General features: G+C 34.6%; 9 protein-coding genes across 9 annotated transcripts; 5 read left to right on the forward strand and 4 right to left on the reverse strand.

Annotated features, from left to right (window-relative positions):
- Nucleotides 1–255: 255 nt before the first annotated feature.
- Nucleotides 256–1,442, forward strand: CPR7 (peptidylprolyl isomerase CPR7; the record flags this gene model as incomplete). The annotated part of the gene is made up of 1 exon (XM_019182804.1): nucleotides 256–1,442. Exon 1 carries the CDS (start codon nucleotides 285–287, stop codon nucleotides 1,440–1,442), a length of 1,158 nt encoding a protein of 385 aa, XP_019037719.1. The 5' UTR covers nucleotides 256–284.
- Nucleotides 1,443–1,620: 178 nt separating this feature from the next.
- On the reverse strand, nucleotides 1,621–6,545 carry RAV1 (Rav1p). Its single transcript, XM_019180330.1, has 4 exons — nucleotides 6,322–6,545; nucleotides 6,199–6,267; nucleotides 2,487–6,138; nucleotides 1,621–2,330 (listed from the first exon to the last, which is right to left on the reverse strand). The coding sequence occupies exons 1-4, from the start codon at nucleotides 6,391–6,393 to the stop codon at nucleotides 2,119–2,121; spliced, it is 4,005 nt and encodes a 1,334-aa protein (XP_019037720.1). The 5' UTR covers nucleotides 6,394–6,545; the 3' UTR covers nucleotides 1,621–2,118.
- A 243-nt stretch (nucleotides 6,546–6,788) lies between these two features.
- WICANDRAFT_96532 (pyridoxal phosphate-dependent decarboxylase family protein) lies at nucleotides 6,789–8,758 on the reverse strand. Its single transcript, XM_019186518.1, has one exon. It carries the CDS (start codon nucleotides 8,748–8,750, stop codon nucleotides 7,275–7,277), a length of 1,476 nt encoding a protein of 491 aa, XP_019037721.1. The 5' UTR covers nucleotides 8,751–8,758; the 3' UTR covers nucleotides 6,789–7,274.
- Nucleotides 8,759–9,600: 842 nt separating this feature from the next.
- On the forward strand, nucleotides 9,601–9,894 carry WICANDRAFT_64650 (uncharacterized protein; the record flags this gene model as incomplete). Its single annotated transcript, XM_019183780.1, has 2 exons — nucleotides 9,601–9,712; nucleotides 9,758–9,894. The coding sequence occupies 2 exons, from the start codon at nucleotides 9,601–9,603 to the stop codon at nucleotides 9,892–9,894; spliced, it is 249 nt and encodes an 82-aa protein (XP_019037722.1).
- A 1,584-nt stretch (nucleotides 9,895–11,478) lies between these two features.
- Nucleotides 11,479–14,652, forward strand: RAD26 (DNA-dependent ATPase RAD26; the record flags this gene model as incomplete). The annotated part of the gene is made up of 1 exon (XM_019182079.1): nucleotides 11,479–14,652. The coding sequence occupies one exon, from the start codon at nucleotides 11,479–11,481 to the stop codon at nucleotides 14,650–14,652; it is 3,174 nt and encodes a 1,057-aa protein (XP_019037723.1).
- Nucleotides 14,653–14,758: 106 nt separating this feature from the next.
- WICANDRAFT_34021 (proline--tRNA ligase) lies at nucleotides 14,759–16,789 on the reverse strand (the record flags this gene model as incomplete). Its single annotated transcript, XM_019182141.1, has 1 exon — nucleotides 14,759–16,789. The coding sequence occupies one exon, from the start codon at nucleotides 16,787–16,789 to the stop codon at nucleotides 14,759–14,761; it is 2,031 nt and encodes a 676-aa protein (XP_019037724.1).
- Nucleotides 16,790–17,104: 315 nt separating this feature from the next.
- DED81 (asparagine--tRNA ligase DED81) lies at nucleotides 17,105–19,142 on the forward strand. The gene has a single exon (XM_019182805.1). The coding sequence runs from the start codon at nucleotides 17,441–17,443 to the stop codon at nucleotides 19,088–19,090; it is 1,650 nt and encodes a 549-aa protein (XP_019037725.1). The 5' UTR covers nucleotides 17,105–17,440; the 3' UTR covers nucleotides 19,091–19,142.
- A 243-nt stretch (nucleotides 19,143–19,385) lies between these two features.
- Nucleotides 19,386–20,783, forward strand: ARG4 (argininosuccinate lyase ARG4; the record flags this gene model as incomplete). The annotated part of the gene is made up of 1 exon (XM_019185103.1): nucleotides 19,386–20,783. One exon carries the CDS (start codon nucleotides 19,386–19,388, stop codon nucleotides 20,781–20,783), a length of 1,398 nt encoding a protein of 465 aa, XP_019037726.1.
- Nucleotides 20,784–20,827: 44 nt separating this feature from the next.
- Nucleotides 20,828–22,018, reverse strand: YSC83 (Ysc83p; the record flags this gene model as incomplete). The annotated part of the gene is made up of 1 exon (XM_019185104.1): nucleotides 20,828–22,018. The coding sequence occupies one exon, from the start codon at nucleotides 22,016–22,018 to the stop codon at nucleotides 20,828–20,830; it is 1,191 nt and encodes a 396-aa protein (XP_019037727.1).
- Between the last annotated feature and the right edge of the window lie 58 nt (nucleotides 22,019–22,076).

Raw genomic sequence — 22,076 nt, forward strand, 5'->3', positions numbered from 1 at the left:
CAGCTTCAATGAGCTTAAGGTCTTTAAAGAACTTTAATGACCACAAACTATGGAGATTTTAATTATTAAGGGATATTGATGATTTTTTTGGGGGCATTTTCTACCTTTACTTTAATATGTATGAGACTTTGGTGCAATAAAAGTTTGTTGTTGTTGAAGTATCACCGAACTTGATCGAACCCATTTTGAAAAAAAAAAATTGGCACCAAAGAACAGAATCAATAAGTACACCTTCAACATCCACCTTTCTAATACCTTTCGAAGAAGCTGTGTTTCAAACAAGAATGGTACAAATAGAGGCTATCCATCCAAAGGTATTCCTTGATATATCAATTGGAGGTGAACGCATTGGTAGAATAGTGGCTGAATTATATGAAGATGTTGCACCAAAAGCTGCTGAAAACTTTTTACATCTATGTATTGGTGACAAAACAGATCCAAATGGAAACAAGCTAACATTAAAAGACAATCACTTCCATAAAGTTATCAAAAACTTTATGATTCAAGCTGGTGATATAACTTATGGGTCATCAAATTTTCAAAACCAAGAAATAGGGAAAGGTGGTTGTTCAGTATTTTCAACTAAATCAAACCTTTCGGGGACTTTTGAAGATGAAAACCTAGGGGACTTCAGTACCTTATTCAATCTTGCAATGGCAAATACTGGTCCAAATACGAATACTTCACAGTTTTTCATTAATACATATCCGTCACCTCATTTAAACCAAAAACACACCATATTTGGGAAAATCACACATGGTAAATCAACAGTTCGTGCTATTGAACTAGAACTAGTTGATGAAAAAAGTATACCCAAGAAGGACATTATAATTGAAGATTGTGGGCAGTGGGATGAAACGTTAGGAGTCCCAGTTTATAATGCATCTTATAGTACAGTTGGTGGTGATATATATGAAGAATACCCAGATGATGATGATCATTTTGACAAGGAGAAGACAGCAGAAGCTTATGTTGCATCAAATATCATTAAAGAATCTGCAACCATTTTATTCAAAGAGAAAAATTACAAAGAAGCATTATTCAAATACAAAAAATCACTTAGATATGTTGTTGAATTTATTCCTGAAAAAGATCAAGAACCAGAATATGCACCAAAATTCGAAGAGTTGAAAAGAAAATTATATCTGAATTTGGCTTTAGTATGTGTTAATCTTAAGGATTATAAGAGAGCTGTTGATTATTCAACTTATTTGCTTGAATCTGATACTGCTACAGAAACTGAAAGAGCTAAGAGCTATTATAGAAGAGGGTTATCAAAAGTTGAGCTCCATAAATATGAAGAAGCCCTGGAAGATTTCCAAAACTGTCATAAACTCAATTCAAAAGATGCTGTTGTTGTGAAAAAGATTGAAGAAACTGAGAAAGTGATACAGGGACTCAAGAATAAAGAGAAACAAAAATATGCAAAGTTTTTTGGATAGTTAATGGTATAAAATAGAGATAAAATGCTTTTCTGTAGCTCACGTATATGTCTTATCGGCCCGTTAACTGTTGGCAGATGTCCATGTCTGGCTCAACCGTTTCTTTGGTAAACTGTCATCGAAACAGTTTTTACCCCTATTCGAATTCTACGAGAAAGTGCATCGAAGATGGACATCTCGAGAGTTGAAAGTGATTTGTATTGCTTTAAAGATGACTTGGTGATAAAGATATAACTTTGCAACCAGTTCCCTCGAGGAATCATCTAATTTGGAGGTGTCGGTTTAATCGTTGGTGTCATCGTCAATACTTTACGCGAGAAGCTGGAGAAGTAGCAAATTTGCCCTTTTAAACTGAAATTGGTTTCAACAACTTATATTTCACTGAAGAACCTTCAAGACTTTTTACCATTTACCATACAATCATCACAATATTCAAGCTCAATACTTCAAGCATAACATATTTCTCTATTCGAGCTTTAAACCCCAGGCTGACCGTTACTATACTCCAGATCTTTCAGAATCCACTATAGATATTTATCAACATGAGAAAGCTACTTCACCGAACAAAGTTTTTCATCAAGGAATCTATACCAATATTATTACCATCACTCATCATATTCATGGCCTATGATTTGTTGAGTTACCTCAACATCAATATTGGTACTCAAGACCAGTTTTACCAAAGTTCGGGTATATCAAAGTATTCTGTGCTGTCTAATGGGTTCATACCCATTTTAAGCGTTATAGGCCTGGATTCGAACTCTACATTTTCAAAAATCTTGAATATTGCATTATTATCAATATATGTACTATCAGCTGTTATTGGTTTTAGCTGTTCGTTGTTATTTGTCACAATCTGCATAAGTACTTCATATGAAAAAAAATGGTCTGGTATCAATAATTTTATATGGAGTATAGTACATAATAAAAATTGAAGTCATCTTGTTTAATATTGATATTGTAGTTTTTAAAATCCAAAATTGAATGCGCTCATATCAGGTTCTTGGAAAGCAGCTTTTGGTGGTTGTGCAGCTGCATTATTACCCTTTTTCTTTTCTTCATCTTCATTAATCTCTTTTTTATCTTTACTGTTGGAAGCCAATCCATATTTCTCCAACAAGCTTAACCCAACACCATTACCACCATCACCCTTAGAGAAGTGCGACGGAATATCTTTGTGTCCTTCATCTTGATAACTTGACATGAAACTGCTTCTTCTTCTGGCGGATGGTGATAATCCATATTTCTCCAAAATGCTTCCAGGGTTCTTGGAAGCAGTAGAAGAATTGGAAACATCATTATACCCATTAAGAGCTGACTTGAGTGATGTGAAACTTTGCCCCTTTTTGAAATCTTCTGACTTGAGAAATTTCCAGTTTTTTAATAAAGATACAGATAAATAATCACATCCCATTCTCATATAAATTGAAGCAACTCTCAATATGAATTCAGATTCTGTACTTGGAGTAATTTTCAATGATCCATGGAAATAATTCAAATTTTTTTCTCTTAGATTTTGATATAGGATAACCAATAATGGATCATCTTCAATAAATGACTTTGATTTTTCAGTAATCACTATATCTTTCTTTTCATTTTCATCAATAATATCTATTGGAGATTTTACCAATGCTTGAATAGCTCTTGACTGTTGTTTACTTTTCCAAAACACAAAACTGGTGGTCCATCTATCACCTAAAGAAACTGCTTCTGATAACATGTACTTCTTCAACATATCTTGCAAAACTGGACCATTATCCCCTTCATAAACTCTGCAAACACCAATCGCTAAATCAGTGTCTTTAACTTGCTTGATTAAAACGTTCACTGCATCTTTTAAACTATCACCCAAGAGGAAAAAGCAAGAAGCCAGTAAATATCTATGTTTACTTAAAAGAACAAACGCATTCTTCAATGCTGCAGATCTCCATCTCTTTTCTTTGAAATCATTCTTGAGGAAACTCATCATCTTCTGTTGTTCAGGATGACCAACTGAAGTTCTCCATAATGCTAACAGAATTTGTTTCTTCTTCAAAGCAAGATAATAAATAGAACAATTGATTGGATCTCTTTTATCATCAGTACTGAACTCATTTCTTGCAATAACTTCAAACGTTTTCACCAAATCATCAAATTTTAGCCAATATGTCATACCATATTCTCGAGCAACACTCCATGTTATTCTTCTATTCTTGATGGAGTTTTCAATCAATTGCAATAAAAGCTCTTTGTTTTCACTATGCATTGCCCAGTTGATATCTCTCATTGTTAGCCTTTCTTGTATGCCACGATGTAGTTGAAACAGTTTGACACCAAGAGCAAATCTAAGTCCATTGCTATCAAGGCTTAATTTATTCTTATCAATATCTTCAACGGCTTCAATTGTGCTAACTAATGTAATTTGCTGATGTCTTGTTAGATAAGGTAATGAATGATTTGTTAACTTCTCTTTTAACCCTTCTGCAACGGTCTGATTAAACTCCGTATACGGTTCTTCAAATGTCGTATCCTTCACATAATGACTGTCAAAAAATTTGGTAACATCAAATCCTAAAGTAGATCCTAGTTCATTTATTGGCTTATCATCAATTTCGAATTCTCTTATTTTCAAAAACAATCTCAAAAGGATCTCTTTAACAATTTCTATCTTCTCATTGAAAAGAGCTTGAATCAAAATTTGAGGATGAAATAATGGGAGCGGACCATTTAACACTGAACATAAACTCATTATATCATTTGAAACAATGTTTCTTGAACCTAACGACTTTTTGGTGAACTTATCATTTGTCAGATCCAATTTTTTATCTGCAACAAAGATCTGATTACCTGTACCAATAACTAGAGTACCATCTTTCAACCAGATGGAATCACCAATCTTATGCGTGGTATAATTTTTGATATCAATCTCTCTAATGACTTGGAAAGGAGGGTTTTTATTTGTGTAATCATATCTCAATTGTGTATACAAAAGAGAAAAATCTTCAAACCCAATTGCTAAAATACTTTGCTTATTTTCAGTGCTTGTCCAATCAATATCTTGAATCTCACTTTCCACGATTTCTTCATATTCCAAAACATTTCTTTTCAAATCCCAAATTGTGAATTTCTTTCGAGTTTCATCCACAATGGCGAATTTTGCAATAGAGGACCCCCTGATATACGACGCATTAGCAATTCCAGAGTCCAAGCTGTCGCGTTCAATCCATTTAATTTCATCATTTTCTATTTCAGTAGAATAGCATTGTAAAAGACCATCTTTTGTTATTGTTGATAAAACTGGGCGATCATTTTCATATGTGCTACCAACTGGGTCTATAGAGGCAATAATATGAACTTGTTCTTCGTCAAGCGGTAAATTCTGGATCTTAGTTTCAGCAAGTTTAGTACCTTTGATGATCCAGGCTTTTGATTCATGCTTATATATAGCAGCAACAAAATGTTTTGAATGGTCATGCTTCTTCAATGGAATACTTGTGAAACATAGAGGCTCTTCATCGGTATGTGTCTCTATTGAGTCTAACTGTTGAGCAATTTTGACACTGGTATCCCATAAGACAAGTGCGCTTCCACAGAAAGAAATCAAAAGGTTACCTTTTTCTAATATAGCAGCTTTCAAAATAGGTGCAGGAGTTTCCACAATGGATTTCTTAGCTAAAGTAACACTATCTCTTAGGGGTTGAGGAATCCATATAGCATTTTCATTGAACCTACTCTTTGTAAGCATTGCTTCACCGTCAATTGTTCTAACAATTTCACGAATTGACTTTTTATGACCTGTTAATTTATGAGCTAACATTCCGACGTCCTTTTCTGTTCCATTGTCAACTAAAAAGCTTAAATTTATTATAGTATGTCTTATAACACCATTCAAATCATGAATCACAACGGATAAGTTACCGTTAGGGTCCATTATTGTCTCTGCAAAATTGATATATTGAGGGTTTGAAACAAAAGCCTTTGGATAGAATTTCAAACTTTTAAGTTTGGTTATATTTATCAATTTTGGGGGATTTTGTGACAAGTTTTCAATTGCAAATACTGAAATATTGGCATTTTCATCAGCAACAATTGCCAAATCAGGTTGTCTTTTTTGAATCTCAATCAGCTCCTGGCTATAAAGTTTTCCTAATGCTGTTCTAAGTGCATGTGTGACCAAATAATCATCCACAATATTGACAAATCTTCTACCTTTCCTCTTGCATGTTTCTTCATAAAGATCTAAGGACCCCCAATGCTGTATTATGTGTTTCTTTTCATAATTGTAGCTTGACCAAATTCTCAAAACAGAGTCTCTGCCCAAAGAGTAAAGCGTGTTGGTGTACTCATCATTCTTGGGCAGATTGTTGTAATCATGTCTTTTCCACCTAAGATTGGTGATAGAGCTTGGATGCAAAAGGTAGGTTAGATCAAATAAGGAAGATTCACCAAATGAAATTCTATCCCAAATCTTCAATAGTTTGTCATATTTTCCACAACTAGCTATTAATGAAGAATCCTGTGAAATCTTTGCTATGAACACTGGAGATGATTGAATCATTGACCAAAGGATCGAGGTATGTATCTCCCCAAACTCTCTTCTAATATTCCATAATGTTAAATAGTCTGATCCAACAATCAATTCTTCCTGTATACCCCAATTCAATGTATTGACAAGGGAACTATTGTTTGGATCAATTAGTTTGGTTGCATACTGCCACTATACAGAGTGTTGTTAGAAAAAATGACTGATGATGAAGTGACTTGATTTTATACATACTCTGGGTATTTTCATGAATTCACTCATTGGTTCGTATATGCTAACTTGACTCCCAATAGCAACAGCGATCTTCGAGGTTTGTTAATATTTGCTTCTCCTAGTGATTACACCTGGTTTACTCACGTTTCCATTATAATGATTGATATCTACCGCATGAGCATCTGAATCGAGGTATATCGTCTGCAAATAACTCATATTCTCTGATAAAATGATTAGATTGTTCCCCGAACAATAAGCCTGTTGTTGTAAATGTTAGCTTCAATCCCACCAACAAGTACGGTAAAATACTCACCACAATGGAATGGTCTTTCCATTCTCCTTGGGCCACCGCCTGGAGCGATTGGTTTGGTTCACCGGGAACAAAACTGACAGCCATTGACCTTAAAACTGAATGCGATTGAAAAGCGCTTACTCCAGTTTATTGTGAACAGATGTTTTTTTTTGGTTGTTGTTATTCTCGATCTCGTTTCCGGTTGGGTGCCCTGGCTGCCATTTTGTCACTGTTTTTTTTTTCTGGACTTGATGATAAAACTGCTTAATTATGGGCCGTTATTTGCAAAGAATCAAAAGTATTGGAAAATGGGTGGAAGGTGAGTATCATCAATATAGGCCTTATAGTTGTTATCATACTAACATCGGACCCTAGTTGCAAAGATCAAAGAAAAGCGGTTGCTATATGTTTACAGAGATCCCCTTGTGTGCTGATAGAGAGACATACTCCAAAGGAATGCATAGAGAATCCAGAACTGGCTGAAAACCTCCCAGAGCTATGTAAAGCACAAATGAAGTCCTTTTGGGAATGTAAAAGAGGGTGGTTTGATATGTCAAAAAGGTTTAGAGGTAATGCTCCATTATCAACAGGTAAATACGATGAAACTTATGACAAATTATCCTCTGGAAACTTTGATCCAATGGAGGAGTTCAAAAAATTAAAGCAACTTGATAGTTCAAACAAGGAATGAGAAAAAAATATGATTGGGAGAGGTTACGTGTATATAAGATGAATATTAACGGGTTTATGTACAAAGAATATTAATAACAGAGTTCTATCATCGTATATTCTAAGTTCAAAAATCCTATAACTGGTTCCCAATATCAATAATTGAATCAAACAAGTCATCAACCAAATCACTATCCACTACTGGACTGACAAATACAACTCTAAAGAATTCTCCTCCTTCAACACCTGCAGCAGGGGCATAATCAATCAAAAATTTCCCAGATTCGTGTAACTTGGCCACAATATCTATGGTAACTCTAGTATTTTCCTCCTTATTTTCGAATTTACCATCTTTGTTGAAAAAGAAACAAACTTGCATACATGGAGGTGGGTTTGTAGAGACCAACTTGAATTTTGAAGGTGTATCTGCTAATTTTTGAGCAAAATAACTTGAGATATCTAATGCATGATTGATTCTTTGTTCATAACCTTCTTTCCCATAGAAATACCACCCCATGTAAAGTTTCAATGCATCTGGACGGCGACCACAGCCCATAGTACCATCAGCCAAATCATAAAAAGTGTCATCAGCTTCTGCACTATGAAATAGATATGGAGCAGCTAATGAATTTGCAGTTTGGAATACCCTTTCATCTGGTAATAATAGAAAGGAGCAAGTTGTAGGAACACCTAATAATTTATGAGGGTTCGCTGTGATGGAATTAGCCTTGGATGCACCTGCTAACTTATACTTGTACTTTTCACTGAATACAACATTACCACCCCATGAACCATCTATATGAAACCAAATATTATGTTTTTTGGCAACCTCACTAATTTCATCAAAGGGATCAAATGAGCCGAAAACAGTAGTACCCGCAGTTGCATTCACATATAGTGGTGTGTATCCTTTCTCTTTACTTTCTAAAATTTTAGCATCTAAATCCTGAACATCCATTATACCTTGGGCATCAACGTCAACTTTAAAAACATTTTGGGCACCTAATCCTAATAATATAGCAGCTTTCTCCACAGAGTAATGTGCATGTTTAGAGGCGAAAACAGCAAAGTTGAACCCATTGTTTCCTTGTGATTTTGTTGATGGGAAAAGAGTAGATCTTGCAATATGTAAACTTGTGATATTTGACCATGAACCACCAGAGAATGTTAAACCACCTGCGTATTTCCCTGTATAACCAAACAAATTAGCATAAGATTGTGAAATTTTCTTTTCAATCAAAGTTAATACGGGTGAAACAGTGTAAACATGACTGTTTGTATTCAATAAACTCAATAATAAATCAGAAACCACACCAATTGGATTAGTTGAAGCATATAACTTATCCAAGAACCCGGGATGCCATGTCACAACAGAATTCTTCAGTACTGTCTCAAATAGATCATAGACACCTTCTGTACCATGACCTTTATTTGGAGTTTCAAGGTTGACTAATTTCGATAATTCTAATGGAGATATTCTCGGACCAACAGAAGTAGAGTTAGATTTAGAAGCATCTGATACATGTTTCAAGATCAGTGGTTTTAGCTGGGTTAAAAGGTAGTCCAGCTCCTGTACTCTATTGGCTTCAAGTGTACTTGATAGTTTAGGCATCCTTGAGCAACCCAAACCCAAAACAACTATATTTCGAGCGTTAAAGCACAACTTTATTGACATAATTATTCAGCTTCAGCGTAATTACGAATTTTTCAAAAAGATTATGTCATCCCCGAACGTTTTTCGCGGATTTAGTGTGCACGTGACCCCAGTTCTACGTTTTTAAACTCCAGCTTAAAACTTCTCTTGTGCTTAATTTAAAGGACAAAACATTCTGGATGTTGTGTGTTGCTTTGAAAGATTTCATTACAAGTCTTTTATAATGCTGTCTTGTTAGAATGGTATGGAATTCAATTATCTGAGTGCTAGGTTCCTTGTCTTATTGTTTTAAATTAGGTTCATAAATTGAAGTTCTTACATACCCGATTAGTTTGTGATAAACTTTTGCGTATCAGTGATCTAGACTTTTTATCTTTGGAATTTCCTGATACAACTGGGTGCATAAGGGCTAGTTTCAACCTTGGAGAGTATACAACTATTTTTTGCTTGTTCTAGTACGATACAAATACACCTGATATCAGGTCATCTTACTCAATGCTTTGTTGCTAAGATGACAATTCAATTCAGGCTGAGAAAGGAAAGCACAAAGCAATCACCACTTATTCTATGATACAAGCTTACAAAAACTGTCTGTAATTTGTTTGTCTGGACAAATCTAGAATTTTTGATCCATTTATCATGAATGTTAATCCTTAACAAGAGTATTGAAAAAAACACTATAAAAACTGAGCTTTCCTTCATCATTTTCCACTAAAAGTCATTTGTATACTCATCAAATCTTGTTGTTCAAAAGAATAAGTGACAAAGATTTAAAATACCGATTTTGCTATTGGAAATATTAATTACAATGAGTGGTTCAAAAAGTTCAAACCAAGGAATGCAATCACAGATGGCAAGTAACAATGCTTCCAATAGAGCAATGCACTCTCAAATGGAGAGTAACAAAGGTTCTAACAGAAGTATGCACTCTCAAATGGCTGGCAACAATTCATCAAACGACAAAGCTTCCAATAGAGGAATGAACTCTCAAATGGAGAGTAACAATAGTGCTAATAGAAGTATGCATTCTCAAATGGCTAGTAACAATGCATCAAACAGAGGTATGCATGAAGCCGTGAGTGGTTCTAAAGGTGGTAAATGAGTTTGTCTCTTCTTGACAGCAGCTTGAAGATCAATCAAGCCCTTCTTCGTTTGGTTTATATTTTATTGATGTGCAGGAAATCAGTTATAGTTTGTTTTTTGGTTGTAGCCGGTATCAAGTAGAGGATAACCCTCATGAAAACAATACAAAACAGATGGAAGTCAACGATTTCCATTTTATAGTTAGTACAATGTGTACCGTAGAAATGGTGTGAACAGATTTGAAAAGAGATCTACTCTTAGAGTGTAATACTAATGGGATGATAGGCGATGGTAGACTGATATTATTCTTGCAAAGTCTAAAAACAAGTTCTGAAAAATGCCAACACCATTGGTTATAATTTGACAGTTTTTCATATAGCATGTAAGTGGCTTGACTCGTGTATAAAATATCTTCGAATATTGATTGATATTTAATGCGGTGTTTTTTAACATTGTTAATTTGAACTGATTTACTTTTGAAGCCATTTGGCTCACAAATCTCAACTTGTTTCCAAATTAAAATCTAACTTTGGATGTTGGATGTTGAAGGTTTATTTTTTCAGCTGGAGAAGTGGTAGCTTTTGAATTATTCATAATTGGTGTTATGTGTAGTAACAACACGCTAGACGATCAGTAAAAATTCAGCTTTTCGATTTGTCAATTTTATCATGTTAAATTTCTTGATATTGATGGTCTGATTGATCCAACTACTGAGCTAAAAGTATTAACATATCGTCTTGATTTTTAACAATTGAATAAGCGTCCTGTCAACATCAATGAAAGAGCATTTGAAAACGTTTCTTCAGGTCTAATAACTAGAATACGTACTATGTCTGTTAGAAAAAAAGGCGGCTCGGCCGAGACGACTCAGATTAATTATACATCAATATAGAGAATAACAAAGCAAAATGTAATGATTTTAAGATAGAAACTTTACTAAGGCTATAAATAAATTTTCCTGATTCAAATGAGCCAAATATTGGTCAATTCGGATCAAAAACCTAGCTGTGATTTAAATTCTGAGGTTTTCGAGTTAAATTTAAAGAATAGTAGGTTGACTTCAAATTAAAATATTGGATTTTTATAAAGTTTCAACAATCTTAATTGACATTAATCATAGTATATTAAATCAAATTAATTTAATATATAGTAATATTTGAGCCAATAGAACGCACTATCAATAGCGCAGATTGCCTAATATACTATAAGGTGTTCATTATCATGATAATATGACCTAATCAAACACTTGATCCGGATAATTGTAAATAGCTCATGCAAATGATAATATAATATATGCCGTTCTCGGTACTTTAAGTTTTGAGATACTAGTAAAGGCTTTAGATTTGCTATTCATGATTTATTACCACCTTTTTAACTAATAAGTTGCAATCTGAGGTAATAGTGATGACCTATCGCGGAATATTTCCTCTTCGGGGAGTTTTAAAGGGTTTTACAGGATTTTTTTTTAGCTGATGGCAAATATTTAACAATTCAATATTGCACTTCAATTATTGCCAGCAACCGCTACAAGTCGTTCTGCTTATCTCGTGAGAATCAGTTACAGCTTGGTGTGCTTGGGAGAGCCTAGTTATGGAACAGAATTATGTCCACATCTAAAGAAGAGGCTGGTGGATCAGACAGTTCACAAGTGGTTGATCAACCATCTGAGAATAATGAACTTCAAAACTTGGGTATTAAATTAGTTGAACAAACTTCATTGGAGCACAAAATCCAGGCCAATGCTAACAGACTGATTACACAGAAAGAGATAGAGTCTGATTTGAAAAGGCTCGAGAAGTCGAAGCAACAATTAGATCGTGTCAAGTATGAGCTTAGAAAACTCAATGATCGGTTGAACAATCCAAGGACAAAAATATCACAAAAAGATGAAATAAGGGATCAGATAAAGTCAATGACCGAGCTTCAATTAACTCCTACTGAAAATGATATCAAAGATATTGAAGAAAGATTGAAAAAGAATGAAAACGCTTCAGAAATAAATGAGATCACTGAGGCAGGTGCTAGACTTCCCAATGAAACTGAGAAAGACTTTCTTATTAGAACTGGTAAAATAACCGCTTTTGGTAATTCTGCTGGATTTATGGTGGAGGAAGATAAAGACCATACGGAACCTGGTGAAGTGGTGTCCCATCAGAATCTCAGAATACCTGGGTTTTCTCAAGTCAATCAACCCATTGAAGTTGAAGATGAAGATGATGTTAATGAATTTGGAGTAAAGAGAAAACATGAAACTGATGACGAGTTTGAGGATGAGAATGAAGAGGAATTCAAAAAACCGAAGCTTTTAACTGATGATGATATAAGAAATATTGATGATGGTGTTGAAAGTTTTTACCAGGATAGATTGAATACCTGGGTTTATAGAAGGTCCCAACTGAGGTCTCACAAGAACCATGAAACCAATCAAGATGACAACAATAAACCTGAGTGGCTTAAACCACATCCAAATTTACCCGATGCTGTGTTGAATGCTGATTTTAAAGTCCCAGGTGATATTTATCCTTCATTATTTGATTACCAGAAAACTGGGGTACAATGGCTTTACGAACTTTATTCTCAAAAACACGGTGGTATAATCAGTGATGAAATGGGATTAGGTAAAACTATTCAAATAATCTCCTTTTTAGCAGGCCTTCATTATTCAGGTAAATTGGATAAACCAGTTTTGATTGTTTGTCCAGCAACTGTCATGACACAATGGGTCAATGAATTTCATACTTGGTGGCCTCCTTTGAGAACCATGATCCTACATTCCATTGGTACAGGTATGAAAGGGAGTTTTAAGGAAGAAGATTATGAGAAATTGTTACTCAAAGAGGCTGATGAAGATGGCGATGAGCCGAGTTTGCGTTCTCTGAAAGCAAATTCCAATGTCAACACTATCATTGATACATTATTAACAAAAGGTCATGTCATAATTACAAGTTATGTCGGGTTAAGAATTTATGAGGAACAATTACTTAATATTGATTGGGGTTATGTTGTTCTTGATGAAGGACATAAAATCAAAAATCCAAATTCAAATATAACGATTCTAAGTAAAAGGCTCAAAACATACAATAGAGTTATTTTATCAGGAACTCCAATTCAAAATAATTTGATCGAACTCTGGTCTTTATTTGATTTTATATTTCCAGGTCGATTAGGAACCCTCCCCATTTTTCAAGAAGAATTTGAAACTCCAATTAAACTTGGTGGATACGCCAATGCAAACAATTTGGATGTTAAGGTTGGGTACCAAAAAGCAGTTATATTGAAAGAGTTGATTCAACCATTTCTTTTAAGGAGAGTCAAGATGGATGTTGCAAGAGATTTACCATCAAAGCAAGAATATGTTTTAATGTGTCGATTAACTCAGTATCAAAAGGAAAAATATCAGGAATTTTTGAAGTCAACTGAGTTCAAAGTCAATTCATATCTAGGTGCGATTGATACATTAAGAAAGATATGTAATCATCCAGACCTAGCAGATGTCCATTTTATAGAGGGTCAAAAAGGTTATGGTGATCCAGCAAAATCTGGAAAATTGCAAGTTGTAAAGTCTTTACTCACACAATGGAGACAACAGAAACACAAGGTTTTATTATTTACTCAAACTAAGCAAATGATGGTTATATTAGAAAAGTTTCTCAACATTACTTTTGGTGATGATTATAAGTATATGAAAATGAGCGGTGAAACCGGGATTGGTAAAAGACAAGATATGATTTATGAATTCAACAATGAAGATTATGATTTATTTTTACTCACAACTAAAGTTGGTGGATTAGGTGTTAACTTGACTGGTGCGGATAGAGTTATTATATTTGACCCTGATTGGAATCCTTCAACAGATTTACAAGCAAGAGAAAGAGCATGGAGGTTGGGCCAAAAGAAAGAGGTACTGATATACAGATTGATTATTGGTGGTGCAATTGAAGAGAAAATATATCATAGACAAATTTTCAAGCAACTTTTAACTGACAAGATTTTAAAAGATCCCAATCAAAAGAGATTTTTCAAAAATAGTGAATTGCATGACTTGTTTACTTTAACCGATTTCGATGACAATTCTGAAAGCGGGAATGTATTTAAAACTAGGAACCAAACTAAGAAGAATAGAGATGATTTGGCAAATATTCAAGAAGTTCAAGGGGTAACTAAGTTAGAAAAATTTAAAGATGATTCTCAAAAAGAGACTGAAGATGAAAGATTATTGTCAGGCTTATTTAAAAACACGGGTGCAGTGACTCAAGCTATCAAACATGATGATGTTGTGAAGACACACTCAAAACCAAAACCTGATTTATTTGACCGAGAAGCTAAAAAGGCTGCAAATGATGCATTAGAGGCATTAAAGAGATCAAGAAGACAAGTCAAGAAAGCTGGTTTAGGGGTTCCTACTTTCACTGGTAAGTTTGGACTTGCTGGTAGATCTGCTTCCCCTGCACTTGGAAATAGAAGTCGTTCAGGTACACCTCTGAATCCCAAACAATCTTCGACCTCAATTTTATCAAATATTCGAAAGAATCAAGAAGCTACCAGCTTGAATGGGAACTCATCAGAACTCAGCAAGAATTCTAAAATTATTGATGAGATGAGATCTTACCTAGTAAAACAAGAAGGGTGTTATGCCAAGTCAGGTGATATACTTGATGGTGTTTCTGTTCAGATTAATGACAAAAAGGATTTAACAATGGTTAGATCAATGTTGAAAGGTATTGCGACCTGGGATACAGATAGATCAGGTTGGGTATTGAAGGATGAATTTAAATAGATAAATATCAGGTCTTTTTTGATGACAAACTACAATATGTACAATTAAAAAAAATGGATTAAATAACTATCTATGCACAGGCACCAGTAAAACACACATTTCTAAATCAATAACTACGACCGAACAAGGTGTAGTTGATAGCTTTTTCACCACATTTAACACATTTTTGACCTGGTTTCAAAGTTGGTTGTTCAAATGGAATACATAAAGTCTTAGCACCCATACTTGGAGCTTTATCATCAACTTCTTCATCTTCACCATCATCTTTCTTAGCTGATGAATCTTTGATATCTTCTTCACATTCCAGAACACCACACCATGGAGCCAAAATGACGTTTTTAGCGTTCAAAGCTGGAACAAAATCTTTCCATTCTTCAACAATGACTTTATGAGTATCAAAAGCTTCTTTAGCTTTGTTGAATAAGTCTTGGTGTAATTCATCTAAGATCTCTGGGACTCTAGTTTCTAAATCATCTAAAGCAACGGTGTATTTCTTTGAATCGTTACGACGAACAACAGTAACTTGTTTCTTTTCCAAATCTTTTGGACCAAATTCCAAACGGATTGGTAAACCTTTCAATTCCCAATCGGAGAATTTCCAACCTGGTGAATAATTGTTACGGTAATCACCAATAGCTCTTACACCAGCTTTTAATAATCTATTTTCAATTTCTTTAGCACCGTCATAAATGGCATTTTCTTGTTCTCTGGAAGTTTTAGCAGTGACACCAACTGGGATAACAACAGCTTGGTTTTGAGCAACTCTTGGTGGGATAACTAAACCTTTGTTATCAGAATGGATCATAACCATAACACCAATAACACGAGTTGATAAACCCCAAGAATTTTGCCATGCAAATAATTTTGGTTTATCTGGACCTTCTGGGTTTTCAACACTAATGTTGAACATTTTAGAGAAATTTTGACCCAAACAATGGGAAGTACCACCTTGGATACCACGACCAGTAGCTGGGATATAACCTTCAACAGTTGTGGTGTAAAGACCACCAGCGAATTTTTCCTTTTCAGTTTTTTTACCTTTAACAACTGGAACAGCTAATAAATCTTCATAAACACTAGCATACCATTCCAAAATTTGTAAAACTTCAGAGTCAGCTTCTTCATAAGTTAAATGAGCTGTGTGACCTTCTTGCCACAAGAATTCTCTTGTTCTCAAGAATGGTTGAGGGTGTTTAAATTCCCATCTAACAACAGAATTCCATTGATTTAATTTCAATGGTAAATCCCTGTGAGATTGGATCCATTTAGCATAATATGGATACATAACAGTTTCAGAAGTTGGTCTAATGGCAATTGGTTCTTCTAATTCAGAGCTACCAGCTTTAGTAACCCAAGCAACTTCAGGAGCAAAACCTTCAATATGATCTTTTTCCTTTTCCAAGACTCTTGAAGAGACAAACATTGGGAAATAAGCGTTTTTAACACCGATTGATTTGATTTTAGAATCGAAATAGTTTTGAATTTGTTCCCAAACGGCATATGAAGCTGGTCTCATGATATAACAACCTGAAACATCATAATATTCCAACATTTCACCTTTGGTTAAAATTTGTTGATACCAACCTGGGAAGTCTAAAAATTTATCAACAGTAACACCAATTAACTTAGCATCTTCTAATTGTGCAGCGGTGTTTTTAACTGGAGCTTCCTTTTTAGCTGGTGCTGGAGTTGGAGCTGGAGCACTTGAGAAATCAACAGTGATTAATTCAACACCTGTTGATTGTAAGTAACCTAAAATTGATTTACCTTCAATGGCAGCTTTAGCACTTTCAGTAGCTAATTCATAAGTTGAAGATTCTTGAATTTCCTGATCAACAAGAACTTTGATCTTACCAGCGTGATCTTTTGTAATGTTTGCAACGGAAAATTCTTTTGGAGCAACACCAAAGAATTCTTGAACCAAGTCTTCTTTTGCTAATCTTGGATCTTTAACACCAGCAGAAGAAGCAATGATGTTTGAAGGAGTATTTGTTGATTGTAAAGCGAAGACAACAACTGGGACCGGAGTTGCAGTTTTGGCGGTCTTTGGCTTGAAGACTAGAGCCTTTGTGGCAGTTGCACCTTCAGCGGTGACTTGTGCAATGGAAAGAGCAGCAAGAGAAGCTTCTAAAGCCATAATGATGGTGCTGTTTTGCTTTGAGATGTGTGTGATAGTGGATCTAAAATATCACCATCTTCACTTTTTTATGTATCAACTTTTTCAATTTTTTTTTTCGAACGAAACCATCAATTCGCGAAACCTTAAAGGAAGAAAATAAGACGACGGGCTTGATGATAGGGAAAATTGTGGATTTTTAGTAGGGAATTAGTTTCAAATGATTATTGCAAGCGAAATAGAAGGTTAAAGTTGGTCTATTGCACAAAGTGTCCAGGGCTAAATGGCGTTGTAGCATGAGTCATAATTGTAAAGGTATTAAATTGCACTAGTGACCCGATATTGATTGGCAGATATGGGAATTATAGCATTGACAGCACCGAAAAAGCCAGAAACAAATTGAGCCACAAAAGGATCTTAGTGAAGAGAATATGAGCCTACTATAATTACAGCCAAGATACACTTAGAATCCCCTTCAATAACCGAGATTTTAACTATAATTGAATTCTGAACGTGGCCACACCGGGTAAAGCGACAATTTCCAAAAAAAAACTGGCTGATAAAAAAAACGAAAAAAAACTTGATCAGTCATTGGGAAAGTCAAAAGTCAACACTTATAACCTCAGAGAAAGTACTCAATTCGCTGAATCTACTGTGTTATAATCCATAAAGATGTCTGAACTATACGTCCACGATGTCACTGGTGTCGATGATGCCAGTGCTACAGGTACTAAAGAAGCCCCATTCAAAACCCCAGCTTATGCTCTATTCATTAAAGAAGATGCTAAAGTCTTTGTTTACAAAAAAGATGAAGAAACTGATGGTTACGTTGAAATTTCATCAAGTGCATTGAAGAAAGCTAAAAAAGGTGCTGATGGTTTAAAGAAAAAAGCTGAAAAGGCTAAAGCCGCCGAAGCTCAAAAAGCTCAAAAAGATGCTGAAGATGCTGCTAGAAAATTAGAAGCCATGAAAATCACTATAAAGGAAGATGAATCATTACCAAAAGCCACAAAAGCTAAAATCAGAGATTTGGATGTTGGTAAAAGATTCAAAGTTTCAGGTTGGATTCATAGATTCCGTGCTCAAAAAGGTTTAGCTTTTATTGTCTTGAGAGATGGTACAGGTTATGTTCAAGCTGTTTTAAGTGGTGATTTAGCTAACGCTTACCAAACTCAAACTTTAACATTAGAAACAACTGTTACCTTATATGGTACTGTTCAAAAATTACCAGAAGGTAAACAAGCTGTTGGTGGTATTGAATTAGTTGTTGATTATTATGAAATCATTGGTTTAGCTCCAAGTGGTGAAGATGCTTTCACCAACAAAATTCAAGAAGGTGCTGACCCATCATTATTATTAGACCAACGTCATTTGGCTCTTCGTGGTGAAACTTTAAGTGGTGTTATGAAAGTTCGTGCTGCTCTTTTGAAAGCTATCCGTAAAGTTTACATTGAAGAAGGTATAACAGAAGTTACTCCACCTTGTATGGTTCAAACTCAAGTTGAAGGTGGTTCTACTTTATTCAAATTAGATTATTATGGGGAAGAATCTTATCTAACACAATCTTCTCAACTATATTTGGAAACTTGTTTACCAGCTCTTGGTGATGTTTTCTGTATTCAAGAATCTTTCAGAGCTGAAAAATCCCATACTCGTCGTCATTTATCAGAATATACTCATATCGAAGCTGAATTGGTGTTTTTAACATTTGATGAATTATTAACCCACATTGAAACTTTAATCACAAAATCTGTTCAATACGTTTTAGAAGATCCTGTTGCGGGTCCATTAGTTGAACAATTAAACCCAGGTTTTGTTGCACCAAAATTACCATTCAAACGTATGGAATATATCCATGCATTAGAATGGTTAAACGAGCATGGTATTCCAAACGAAGATGGTGAATCTTTTAAATTTGGTGATGATATTGCTGAAGCTGCTGAACGTAAAATGACTGATGCTATTGGTGTTCCAATTTTATTAACCCGTTTCCCAGCTGAAATCAAATCATTCTATATGAAGCGTTGTGCAGATGATCCAAGAGTCACTGAATCTGTTGATGTTTTGATGCCAACTGTTGGTGAAATCACTGGTGGGTCAATGCGTTCTGAAGGTTTAGAGGAATTAGTCGAAGGTTTCAAACGTGAAGGTATTAAAGATCTAGATGCTTACTACTGGTTTATTGATCAACGTAAATATGGTACTTCACCACATGGTGGTTATGGTCTAGGTACTGAACGTATCTTGGCTTGGTTGACCAACCGTTTCACTGTGAGAGACTGTTCACTATACCCACGTTTCTCTGGTAGATGCAGACCATGAATATGACTTTATAGAATATGAATATAATGTAATGCAAATATCCAAAAGAGGTGTGATTAAAATCAAAGGCTTTTCGAAATTCTTTTATACCTCGAAGATGACAGTTTTTGATATGAATCATCCAAAGCCCAAAAAAAAAAAAAAAAAATTGGAAAAGATTTTCTTGGGAAAAATCGCGATAAGAGAATTTCGCGAAAGTGAAAATAAAATCTACAAAAATTGATTTCTTTTGTATACTCAAATACTCAATAAATCAATTGAGAAAACATTCAAATAACTGAGAATTACAAAGAAAATGTCTAGCGATAAACCAGCGGAATTGAAATTGTGGGGTGGTAGATTCACAGGTGCTACTGATCCTTTAATGAATTTGTACAATGCTTCATTACCTTATGATCAAAAAATGTACTCTGCTGACTTAGAAGGTACAAGAGTCTACACTGCAGGATTGAACAAGATTGGGTTAATCACTGATGATGAATTGAAGGAGATTCATAGAGGATTAGAAGTTATTAAAGAAGAATGGGCTAATGGTAAATTTGTTGAAAAAGATGGAGATGAAGATATTCATACAGCTAATGAAAGAAGATTAGGTGAGATCATCGGTCGTCAAATCTCTGGTAAAGTTCATACTGGTAGATCTAGAAATGATCAAGTTGCCACTGACATGAGAATTTTCGTCCGTGATGAATTAACTAAAATCTTGGGTTTCTTGAAAGACTTAATTTTAACTATAATCAAAAGAGCCGAGACTGAAATTGATGTCTTGATGCCAGGATATACACATTTACAAAGAGCTCAACCAATCCGTTGGAGTCATTGGTTAAGCATGTATGCTACTTATTTCACTGAAGATTATAAAAGATTAAAACAAATTATTGAAAGATTAAATGTTTCTCCATTAGGTGCCGGTGCTCTAGCTGGTCATCCTTATGGTATCGATAGAGAGTTTTTGGCTTCCAACTTAGGATTCCAAGGTGTTATTGGTAATTCTTTAGCTGCTGTTTCTGATAGAGACTTTGTTGTGGAGACAATGTTTTGGTCATCTCTATTTATGAATCATGTTTCAAGACTTAGTGAAGATTTAATCATCTATTCAACAGCTGAATTTGGCTTCATTAAATTAGCAGATGCTTATTCAACAGGTTCATCATTGATGCCACAAAAGAAAAATCCAGATTCTTTAGAACTATTGAGAGGTAAATCTGGTAGAGTTTTCGGTTCATTAGCTGGTTTCCTAATGTCCATTAAGTCTATTCCATCAACTTATAATAAAGATATGCAAGAAGATAAAGAACCATTATTTGATTGTTTAACCACTGTGGAACATTCAGTTTTGATTTCAACAGGTGTTTTATCAACTTTATCAATCAATAAAGAAAAAATGGAGGGTGCTTTAACCATGGATATGTTGGCTACCGATTTAGCTGATTATTTAGTTCGTAAAGGTGTTCCATTTAGAGAAACTCATCACATTTCTGGTGAATGTGTTAAAAAGGCTGAAGATGATAAATTATCAGGTATTGATCAATTGACACTAGAGCAATTTAAAGAAATTGATTCAAGATTTGAAGATGATGTTAAGGATGTTTTCAGTTTTGAAGTTTCCGTTGAAAGAAGAACTGCTACTGGTGGTACCGCTAAATCAGCAGTCAACAAACAATTGTCCTCTTTGAAAGAACAATTAAATTAAAACCCATATATAGATAGATCAATATTATGTACATTAGTTGTGACTCAGTTCCCAAAGTAATTATCAAAATAATTTCGAATTAACCAACGAGGAATTAGGAAACCATATTTATCTAAAAATCTAGCCCAAGTACCAACATATTCCACAGAATTATTATCGTCATTATATAGCAAGTCAAAAATCTTGTAATGCAAAGGCTTTAGTGGTATTCCTTTGATACCAAAGTTCTTCTTGCTGCTATTATTTGAATTTATACTTATTGAACCCAATTTTATATTTGTTATATTTAAACCTTCATAATCCTGTGCCAAATTTTGTGATAAAGTTTGTAAAAAAATTGAAGTTAAGTTCTCCACTGAATGATAAGTTAATTGCACAGAAGATGATAACGTTGGTGTTATGAAGATTAAATTTGAATCAAATTTCTCTGCAATTCCAATTAATCCATTAGTCAATAAATTTAATGGCAACAACATCTTGTTTTGAACGTTATGAGACCAAGTTGAATTAGGAATCATATGGAATTTCCCAGATGGGAAATATAAATCAGGGATGAAGATGATTCCAGTTAAATTCAATTTATTCGGTTCAGCACCTTGGAATGGAATATGGTTTGATGACAATAAATAATCAAATTTTCTCAATTGTTCAGTATTAAACTCATCATTATCGACTTCATTAGACACTATAAGTGATTTAATATCTTGGATTGATTCATTATTGAAAAATTTCAAATCAGATTTCGAATTAGTGGAAGTGATGTACACTATAAATCCACGATTCTCTAAATCATTGGCAATATATCTTGTCAAGGGTTCAGTCACAGAGCCAACAATCAGCACGACATCTTTTCTGGCACCATTTGGCAAACGATCAGCTCTTCTTGTAACTGATTTTGAGGTATTGGTGACTTGGGATCTCACAACCATTTGAAGATAATATCCAGTTATACCTAACGTGGTTACACCAATTATAGTTGAAAACGCTTTGTTTCTGTGATAAAACCCTCTCACCCCATTTAAATCCCAGAATCCACTGGAAGGAATATTGGCTGAATCTGTTAACTGTGTTGTATTGTTGCTCCCATAGTTGAAATTATTGTTGTAAGTTGAGATGACCTTGTCTGAAATCGTGTGTGTAGTGTCACTGACTGTGCCAATAGCTGAGCTAAAGGTATTCTGGGCTTTCTTTCCCAGGTAATAAACCGTGTCAAATGTCTTATCCACTGGATCCATCGTGTCCTTTGAGTTCAAATTCTATACAAATGTTGGTCAATTGCCTTCAGTTCAGATT

Source organism: Wickerhamomyces anomalus (assembly GCF_001661255.1).
Source record: "Wickerhamomyces anomalus NRRL Y-366-8 unplaced genomic scaffold WICANscaffold_5, whole genome shotgun sequence".
Taxonomy (NCBI): domain Eukaryota; kingdom Fungi; phylum Ascomycota; class Saccharomycetes; order Phaffomycetales; family Wickerhamomycetaceae; genus Hansenula; species Hansenula anomala.

Coding starts and splice junctions, on each gene's coding strand:
- RAV1 (XM_019180330.1), bottom strand. CDS start 6,393: ATGAGTTATTTGCAGACGATATACCTCGATTCAGATGCTCATGCGGTA. Junction 6,268..6,321: donor TCAATCATTATAATGGAAAC/GTGAGTAAACCA, acceptor CAAACCTCGAAG/ATCGCTGTTGCTATTGGGAG. Junction 2,331..2,486: donor AGATGAAGAAAAGAAAAAGG/GTAATAATGCAG, acceptor TATTGATACCAG/ACCATTTTTTTTCATATGAA.
- WICANDRAFT_96532 (XM_019186518.1), bottom strand. CDS start 8,750: ATGCCTAAACTATCAAGTACACTTGAAGCCAATAGAGTACAGGAGCTG.
- DED81 (XM_019182805.1), top strand. CDS start 17,441: ATGTCTGAACTATACGTCCACGATGTCACTGGTGTCGATGATGCCAGT.